The sequence below is a fragment of the Rhododendron vialii genome, chromosome 8a (assembly GCF_030253575.1).
Source record: "Rhododendron vialii isolate Sample 1 chromosome 8a, ASM3025357v1".
Lineage (NCBI taxonomy): Eukaryota > Viridiplantae > Streptophyta > Magnoliopsida > Ericales > Ericaceae > Rhododendron > Rhododendron vialii.
In genome coordinates this window covers 16724578-16734662 of record NC_080564.1, presented here as the reverse complement: position 1 = coordinate 16734662, position 10085 = coordinate 16724578, and the positions used below count along the sequence as shown (strand labels likewise).

At 43.8% G+C, this 10085-nt stretch overlaps 1 protein-coding gene across 1 annotated transcript; it reads right to left on the bottom strand.

Moving 5' to 3' along the window:
- Positions 1-2077: 2077 nt before the first annotated feature.
- LOC131298606 (uncharacterized) lies at positions 2078-4048 on the bottom strand. The gene is made up of 4 exons (XM_058324085.1): positions 3749-4048; positions 2819-3346; positions 2424-2710; positions 2078-2300 (listed from the first exon to the last, which is right to left on the bottom strand). The coding sequence occupies exons 1-4, from the start codon at positions 4046-4048 to the stop codon at positions 2078-2080; spliced, it is 1338 nt and encodes a 445-aa protein (XP_058180068.1).
- Between the last annotated feature and the right edge of the window lie 6037 nt (positions 4049-10085).

The window sequence follows — 10085 nt, the reverse complement described above, 5'->3', positions numbered from 1 at the left end:
ATGTACTTAGTTGAAAGAATAAGGCTATTACCCAATGGATAATAAATATCCTAACTTTTATTATCCAATGGACAATAGTAACTAGGGAACTTTTTATAATAAAATAATCAAAATTGTCCTTTTAGGAAATTATAAAATTCCATTTATGAGTACTTGATATTCTAGCAAAGAATATAAAATTTAGGGTTTCTATTATCCAATGGATAATAGTTCTCCTAACATTTATTGTCCAAAGGACAAAGAATAAATCCAAAATAATAAAAGAAAATAAATAAGAAATTTCTAGGGTTGAAAAGGTTGACTAGTCAAATCAACTTTATTGGAAGGTTCCCTAGTCACATCGGTACTTTATTTGGTCAAAAGACTCTTTTATCCAAGGGTCACTAACTTCCCTAACGGTTATTACCCAATGGATAATAATTCTCCTTGCGGTTAATAACCAATGGATAAAAAGAGTACAAGTACCTTTTATTAAAATAAAATTTTGAAAAGACTACATGTACTTTTTTTTTTAAAAAGTTTATTGTTCGATGGACAAAAATTACTCTAACCATTATGGACCAATGGGTAAAGGCAAAAGTTTCAAAAGATCCAGAAGGTTCATCTAGTAACTAGGTAAGTTGGTTGCTCGGTTCCTCCAACTAGTTGGTTAGAAACTAACTAAATTGATCAAGTAGGGTTTTTAGTCGAGACCAAAATCTAACTACGACGAAAATTAACAAGAAATCATATAGCCACTCAAGAGAAAATAAGTAATTCAATAAAATTCAAATTTTTAACGAAATTTTTATCGACCAAAATTGAGGGGCGTTAAAGAAGAAAATTCCAAAAATGGCAAATCATGGATCAAGTTGATGGAATGTGACCGAATCTCACGAAGAGACTGCCTACGTATCCTTTTTCAAGGAATCAGGTCAAAACGTAGTTCAAGCTTAGGTTCGATCGAGTATTTTTGCCCTCCATTTATGCTCTAACTTTTGCCTAGTGCCGCCACTTCGGGTTTTCGGCCTAGCAATCTTTGATTGACGCCTATTTATTTTTGCCTAGACCGCCTCCTTAGGTTTTCGGTCTAGCAGGCTTGCTCTATTTTTTGCTTGGAACCAGTCACCCTTGTGATTTTCGGTCCAACGATCTTCTCTCAGGGATAGTAATGCTTGAGTTGATCCAGGTTGACCAAGGTACTAAATTCGTTGCCGTCGAGGTCAATGAGTTGAGCTGTTCCCCCAGAAAGGATAGTCTTGATTATGTAAGGTCTGGGGCGCTTTGGTCGGAACTTGCCGCGGGGATCGAACACAGGCGCCCGAATCTCCTTCGTAACCATGTCTCCCTCAACCAAGTCCCTAGACTTTACCTTCTTGTTGAATGCCCGTGCCATCCTTCGCTGATACCCCTGAACATGGTACAAGGCACAGAGTCTCCTCTCATCGAAGAGCATGAGTTCCACAAACCTCCCGCTGAGCCATTCAGATTCTGTGAGTCCACATTCTGCCATGATTCTTAATGACGGTACCTCAAGCTCAATGGGGAGTACTGCTTCCATCCCGTAAACTAGAGAATCAGGTGTTGCCCCTATCGATGTTCGAATTGACGTTCGATACCCCCAAAGCGCTAGAGGTAGTTGCTCATGCCAGTCCCGGGCAAATTCAGCAAATTTTTTGATAATCGTCTCAATATTCTTGTTTGCTGCTTCGACAGCTCCATTCGTTTGAGGACAATAGACAGTCGAGTGATGGACCTAGATCTTGAATTCCACAAAAAGTTCCAAAACCATGCCTTTGAAGTGAGTCCCATTATCTGATATGAATGCCTGAGGTACACCGTATCGATAGATAATGTTCTTTCTGATAAAGTGAGCAACCTAAACTGCCGTTAGGGTTTTGTAGGATTCAGCCTCCACCCACTTGGTAAAGTAATCTATCGCTACTAAAATGAACCTATGACCATTTGAAGCAGACGGCCAGATCATGCCAATGACGTCAATGCCCCACACAGAAAAAGGCCAAGGAGAAGTCATGCCAAAGAGGTTAGAAAAAGGAACATGCATTAAGTTGGCATGGATCTGGCACTTGTGACAACGTCATACATAATCCACACACTGAGACTCCATGGTAGACCAGAAGTAACCATGTCGTAGGATCTTCCTAGCAAGCATGACACCACTCATATGAGGACCACAAACTCCTTCATGAACTTCTACCATGATCTTTACGGCTTCAGAACTATTGACACAGAGTTTGTGCATCCCACAATGTGATCTCTTGTATAACTTCCCTCCACAAAGAATATACTGGGCGGCCAGCCTTCATAACACGAGTTGATCCTTTTTAGAAGCTTCAACCAGATACTCCCCACTTTCAACAAAATTCCATATGTCATGGTACCAGGGTAGGCCATTATCTACATCATCGATGGCGTTGACATACTGATAGGCAGGACAGTCCCGTTGTTTGATCAGAATAGGGCGGAGTTTGACACCCAAAGAAAGTTCGACCATAGAGGTCAAAGTTGCCAAGGCATCGGCAAATTTATTCTTCAAGCGGGGAATGTGAGTGAAGGTAACGTTGTTAAAACGAGGAATAAGATCTTCCAAGTCTTGATGATAAGGCTTCAATTTTTCTTCGCGAACTTTCCAGTCCCCTTTAGCCTGAGACACAACAAGATTAGAATCACCAATGACCTCGAGTTTTTCCACGCCGAGGGTGAGAGCAGCCTCCATACCAACAATACAGGCCTCATACTCAGCTTGGTTGTTTGTGACATCGAAATTGAGCTTGAACGCAAGCGGAATATGAGAGCCGTCAGGCGTAATCAACAATACTTTGATTCCGTATCCTTTCTGATTGGCCGACCCATCAAAGTAGAGTGTCCACACATCTTTGACAACTGTTAGCACTTCCTCATCTGGGAACACGAAATCTGAGTCCTCTGGTCCATCAACAGGGTGTTCAGCCAAAATTTCCGCAACTGTTCGCCCCTCGACAGATTTCCTTGTAATGTACTCGAGGTCAAATTCCGCCAATAAGAGCAACCAACGTGCTAACTTACCAGTAAGCGTTGGCTTCTCAAACAGAAACTTTAGAGGATCCATTCGAGAAATTAACTTCACTGGATAAGTGAGCATGTAGTGTCTCAACTTTATAGAAACCCAAACAAGAGCCCAACATGTCTTTTCCAAAGCTGTGTAGCATTCTTCACATCCGACCATCTTCTTGCTTAAGTAATAAATGGCTTTTTCGACACCCTTATCTCCTTCTTGAGCTAGTAAACACCCCATAGATGAAGGATTCACAGACAAATAAAGTATCAAGGGTTTCCCGGGAACCGGCGGCATGAGAACCGGAGGATTCTGCAAGTAATTCTGAATAGACGTGAAAGCCGCTTGACATTTGTCGATCCATACGAATGGGGTGATCTTCTTTAGGAGACGAAACATCGGCTCGCAAGTCAAGGTTAACTTGGCGATGAATCTGCTAATGAGCTGAACCTTCCCCAAAAAGCTCTGCACTCCCTTTTCAGACTCTGGTGGCTTCATTTCAAGTACAACTTCAATCTTTGACGGGTCAACTTCAATCCCACAAGTAGTGATAAAAAAGCCAAGCATTTTACCTGCTGTGACTCCAAAAGTACACTTCTGCGGATTGAGACGCATTCTATACTTATGGAGTCGCTCGAAGAACTTTCGGAGAACGGAGATATGCCTTGCACGAGTTTTTGACTTGGCAATCATGTCATCCACATAGACTTCAACCTCTTTGTGCATCATGTCGTGTAAAATGGTCGTAGCAGCGCGCTGATAAGTAGGACCAGCATTCTTCAAACCAAAGGCCGGCATAACCAAATAGCAGTAAGTCCCCCATTCAATGATGAACGTCGTTTTCTCACGGTCTTCTGGTGCCATGAGAATCTGATTATAATTTGAGAAGCCATCCATGAACAAAAACATGACATGCCCTGCTATATTATCAACAAGCACATCGATATGTGTTAAGGGAAAATCATCTTTAGGACTTGCTTTCCCTGAAATCGACGCATACACGGATTTGTCCATTCTTTTTGGGAACGGGAACAATATTGGCAACCCAAGTAGGATATTGAGAAACCATAAGAAAACCGGCATCAATCTGCTTAGTGACCTCATCTTTGATCTTCTGCACCCAATCCGACCTCATCCGCCTTAGTTTCTATTTTATGGGTTTAGCATCTGGCAGTAGAGAAATTCGATGCTCCACTATCTCTAGGCCAATGCCAGGCATGTCTTGATGAGACCATGCAAAAATATCACCAAACTCCGCGAGCAGTTCTTTGAAATCCTGATATTCCTCCAAGGACAAAGTGGAGCCCACTTGAACCATTCGGGGATCGCTCTCATCTTTCAAGTTTAAAGAAATTACTTCTTCTTTTAATGGCTGAGCATGCCTTTGATCTTCCCTTTCGATGAAGGCACGAACTTCCTTGGGAATATCCCCATCGAAATCTATCCCCTCATCGTCAGGGTCGACACAGTTTATATATAAATCATCAAAGTAGTCAGAAGTAGATTCTTTCATTCCAAAAGACCCCTCAGGGCTACCAAGTACAGCAGAGTCAAACTCAAAATAAAAGCTATGACGTGGAGGGCCAAAAGGCACAAACTCTGACTCAGAGCTAGATTTAGACTCAAAAGACTCTGTGTCAGACTCAAACACGTCATCAATGCAAGTTAAACGCGGTTCGAAAATGCAATTTTTTAGGCTACTCTTGGCTTCTGTAATAAGGGAAGTGGGATCCTTGAGGGCATCGGGCCCAAGCATGAGCACTTCGGCTTCTTCAGCCTCCTCAGCCAAACCCACTTGGGAGAAGTCATGGAACAACTGCTCCAAGCTTCCTGGATTGAAAGATCCCAGCCAGTCAGCCCTGACCTTCGGTTGGCTGGGCTTCTTCTTGAATTCCATCCTTGCTGGCTCCTCATCGCTGTCCGACCAGGTGTCGTTAGCAAAAATCTCAAAACCCGGTAGCATCTCCCCGGTCTCTGAATCGATAAAGGGCTCAGCCTGCCCTGTGTAAACAGTGTTTCCCTTCTCGCACATGAAGTAGCTATCAGGATCACCGTAGAGGGTTCGAGGTTTTCACGTACATTTCCTTCTTTTGGCATCATTGGCTAAGGCGATGTACCCCAAACCAAAGCGGCCCTCGCAGGAAGGAAAGGTAGGGAATTCTGGGATCCCTTGTTGGTGAATCCCTAAGCCCAACCCAGGTAGATAGGACATCCTCCTCATAATATCCAAAGCAACAGAGCTTCTGATGAAATCCCCGTCCACGTTGATAGCCAAAACTGAACCTGATGTATCAAAAGAAAAACCTCCCAGATCGACGTCCTCCTCGCCATGCATGATTTCTAGAATAGGAGTACCATCTTCTTTGAACAAGCGGATCCCAGAATCCCCATAGATAGTTAATGTGGCAGTTGGAAGTCCCAGCATGATTTTTTGGTGAAGAGTAGAGGGGACAACCATAATATCAGACCTATGGAGCCATGGCCTGCCAAGCAGAAGATTGAAAGTAGCTAGGATGTCGACAACATGGAATTCGACATCCATTTCAAAGCCCTCAACATCGAGCTTGAGCATCAGCGTACCCTCAACTACTCAGTGAGTGCTGTCGTATGCCTTAACAGCGAGATTAGAAGGTGCAAAGTCCTTCTTAGTTAAACCTAGACGATAAGCCACCCTTAAAGGGCAAACATTGATCGCCGAACCATTGTCGATGAGGATAGTCGGAACCCAGAGTCCTCGGCATTTGATAATGATGTGCAAGGGGCGATTGTGGTCGACCCCTTCAAGTGGCAGGTCTTTATCGGTGAAAATCATGGTGTGTTTGGAAGTATGTGGGAGAATTAGAGATATCATCGCTTTAAGGGTGATATCAGCCTGAACCTCAAGGCGGGAGAGAGTGTGGCAAAGTTTCTGACTGTGGGCAGCATGCCATTCGGAAATTTTTCGGCATTTCCAAATGCGAGGGCCCGGAATCGAGGGAGCGCGTGCACTGACGACGAGCGCTCGCAAAATACAGAGTCGCCACTCGGGTTTTGAAGGTTGGACACCAAAGGAACCGTATTTCGAAGCACCTGCCGCGCTATTTGATTTGAAAAAGTTAAGGCACCAGTCCGTCATAACCATATCTGGGTTCAGGAGCTAGGTTACGAGAGGGGAAAGGTTTTAAGGCACCCCTCTCGCCCAATTCGGAGATCAGTCTCTACTTAAGCATTTTGCAAAAATATTTGCGATTCTTCTTTTTTTAAATAATTTTTAGCCAGTTAGGGCGGGGGAATAGTTAATTGGGGATTTAAAACTGTAACACTTTGCAGGATGTGAACAAGATTGTACGAATGAATGATATATGGGAAAATAAATGAGATAAAACCCAACACTGTGACCGGATATCAAAACAGTGCGTTGGCATGAATTTGATACGGGCAGTGGCGAACTTGCATGCATGGGTCCGCCAGCATGCAAGTCAACCGTCGCGCGACTAACTTATACCATCGCGCGATGGTCATATCCTTCCCACAAGTTCAATTTTATCTCCTTCTGGGCTCTGGAAGGACCAGCGCACACCCAGGATCAAACCAAGCAGTTTATATGTACTGAAAGTAAATAATTATTACAAACAGGGATAACAGAAATAAAATAGTACCCATAAACAGTGGGGGTACCAAAACAGAAGCCGTAGACCAAGTTGCCCATGCAAGGGCAATTGCTGGAAATAGGTTGACCATCGCGCGATGGAGTCAGATCATCGTGCGAGGGTCTTGACTGGACTTCCAGGAATTGCTTTGCATGCCTGGGCTCTGAGACATGTTCAGAAGCAACCTAGGGGCATTCCCAAGCCAATGTATAAGAGTTCTAAGTTAAACTACGAATTTTATCATGCAAAACAGCGAATTAGTTTTAGTCATGCTTCACAGTTATTCATAACACTTGTCAAAACAGAAAATAAACTAGCACCCCATCCCCAAGAGGACCATCACGCGCTGATGAGAACCACCGCGCGCGTGACTGGGTCCATCGCGCGTGGGAGTGTTAGTAAACGATTTCCTGTAACCTTGCTGACTTTAAGACCAGGACTGGTATAGATTACCAGCCTTGGCCCTGACAGCCCCCCTCAGGGATCAAAACAGTAAACAGTAGGATATTATACCTTTGCTTGAGTGTTTTGAAAATGGATTGAACAATGTGATGTAGCTTGGAAAATGAGTGTATGGATGTGGTTAGAGCGAGGAGATATCAAGTGTGCTAAGGTTTGTAGAGCTTTTTTTTTTTGCTTGAGAATTGGTAACCTTTTGGAAGAAGAACCATGGGGGGTATATATAGGAGATGAGAGAGTGCTTGGTGGGTGAAGCGCTTAGCCTAGCAACCAGCCAACAAGGCTGGCCACCTTCCCTTGGTGGAGGAAGAGGCCAACAAGGTGATGGGATTGATTGTGAGGGTGGTGCAACCCATGTACCTATAGAACACTATTTAGTCGACGAAAACGGGGTTCCTCAGGACAGTGGCCCCCTAATCATCACAAAATTCAGCCGAAAAAAGGTGAAAGTGACAGGTGTTGACCATCGTGCGATGGAGTGATACCGTCGCGCGACGGTTAAACTAGCCCCACGATGGTCAACATTCAAGGTTTTGACTTTGACCAGCACGTGGCAGATGGATCATCGCATGATGGATCCAATAGATCGCGCGATGGTCAAACCTGAGGTCAGGGTTTTGATTTAGGGTTTTTGTTTTTAGGACGGGCTCCACTCACTCCAAGCTCAAACCATTTCACTCTCAAGACTGTTTTTGATCTGATTCATCATCGGGGAAACAAGAAACCGAAAAACAAAGTAAAACAATTGGAAAACCAGATTGGGGTGTCTACACTGACGATGCTCACGGGAGGAACAGATCAGTTCCCAAATCGATATAACAGCGGGAATCCGCTCAAGTTGTTTTTGAATCATATCCGTATCCAAAGTGCCAATAGGTACCTTAAGTGGTGCTGACCTTGGGAAGGTAGAGGGTTCGTTCCTTTGGTTAGAAGGGTTGGACGAATTTCCAGCCTGCAGATTAGCAGGCTGAAAAATCCGTCCACTCCTCGTAACATTGTGAACATTTCCCAAAAAAGGCACGACCTGAAGGTCTTGATCAATATCCCAGAGGTCAGCAGGGACCTCACCTAGTTTGCGCTTCCCTTTGTCGGTTGCTGGTGCTACTGTAGGCACTTCTGTAAGGGGATGAAAACAATTGATGCTTCGGATCACCTTGGATTGCAACGGCTTATTCGTGCCTTTTCACCGGAACCCTAATTCGTCGTCGGAACCCTAATCTGCAAAACAGACAAGGGGTGAGTGCATCTTTGCCTCTCGTGGCAAAGGCTCTCCGATGCCAAAGTTAATATCACGTACTAGTCAATAAACCCTAATTATCAATAGGAGAATATGAGAATGCAACGTATATCGTCCCTTTATCTCTAGGTTTACCTCATAGTTATAGATTCATGGATGCTTGCCGCCCAAGTATCCGTGTTGCACTAGGTTTCCTACCTCGTATAGGAAACCAGAATATCTTGGATTCTCATTCCATTATCAGTTCATTACCTTAGTCCACTTAGGACTCTTTTCCATAGCTGGCTGAACATCCCACTTTCATTGGGTATCTATTCTAGATCCTATTTCCTCGGGATCTCATTCCTTAATGGAATAACACTGCTTTTAGACCCTTCCAGAGTGTTCTTCCTGCTTTAGCACCTGATTGGAGCTCCTTCCTTGTTCGGCTATCTTATAGCCAAACAGACTGTCTGGACTAGTTTACTTCATACTTTAACTGGTCTTTTATCAATCATTTTGGGCTTACATCTTCTCATGAGCTCTCAATCTGTTTGGCCTTTCTCTAAACCGAACAGACTATTTGGAGCAGTGACTTCGCATGTTACTTCCCCTATTAGATCTATATTATGGCGCCTCATACCATGTATCTTGATTTTATCTGTTCGGGAATACCTCCCTACAATTGCTCCCCAGTTTTGCCATTTTGCCTCTGTTCGGGGGCAATTGGTAAAACTAAAATTTAAATTTGAACTAAGCTTTCAACTCCTTAGATCTCGTGCAGACATGACGTTGATTATTTTGGCGTTTAAATCATCATGTCGTCTCGAGGCAGGAACTCCACGTGGCACGTTCTGTACACTTCGCATTAAATTTCGACTGACGCTTTTTAGCCAAACGGCATCTGATTGGTACTACTTGCCGTTACTTTTCATGAACGGCGTAATAGAGACGTTTCATCTTCGTCTCTCTATTTAAAACCCAAAAAGGTTCCTTTGGGTTTTTTACCCAATTGATCTGTATCTCATTTATCTCTCCCTCTTCAACAAGACAAGAGCTTTCTTCTCTTTCTTCCGCCATCGCCGCCGTCTGCAACTTTATTGTATCTCAGGCAACCGCTGTAACAGTTTCGTAAGATTCTTATCTTCGTTTCTTTATTCTGAGATTTGCTCCCAGATTAATCCTCTGTTTTAGGGTTTCAAATCAAACCCTCTTTCGGATTTATTCATTTCTTCTGTGTCAATGGCGGATGAGAACCCTCCAAAACCTAGTAAGTTTAGGAAACTCTGTGAAACCCCTACCGCCATGGCGGCATTTAGGGTTGAATATAATGTCCCAGATAACGTGGGGCTTGAACTCGCTCCTTTAGGTGCGGATAGGGACGGCGGTTTGTGGGACAGAATGTGTATCCCTATCGTAACCATTGTTGGGGGAAGAGTTCGTTTCCCCCTTCACCCATTACTCCGCCAAATTCTGAATTGGTACCGCCTTACCCCTATGCAAGTTTCGACGAACGTCTTTAGGCTGATAATGGGGGTTATAGCCCTGAATAGAATCCTGGGGACTCAACTGGGGATTTGGGACATCTAGTGGTGGTATAGTATAGTGTTAAACCCCAATTACAACACATATTATTTCAAGGTTAGAAGAGCAGAAAAGCGTCTCGTGCTAAACTTGCCAGATTCTGCTTGTGATCACGAGATTGACTTCTTCTACATTACCGGAGCTTTCAAGCCAATAGGGGAAG

What these genes read in the sequence shown, in the direction of transcription:
- LOC131298606 (XM_058324085.1), bottom strand. Translation starts at nt 4,048, where the DNA reads ATGGACAAATCCGTGTATGCGTCGATTTCAGGGAAAGCAAGTCCTAAA. An exon ending in ACGACATGATGCACAAAGAG is followed by an intron (nt 3,347 to 3,748) that starts GTTGAAGTCTAT and finishes AATTACTTGCAG; the next exon opens with AATCCTCCGGTTCTCATGCC. An exon ending in CGGGACTGTCCTGCCTATCA is followed by an intron (nt 2,301 to 2,423) that starts GTATGTCAACGC and finishes CGTGTTATGAAG; the next exon opens with GCTGGCCGCCCAGTATATTC.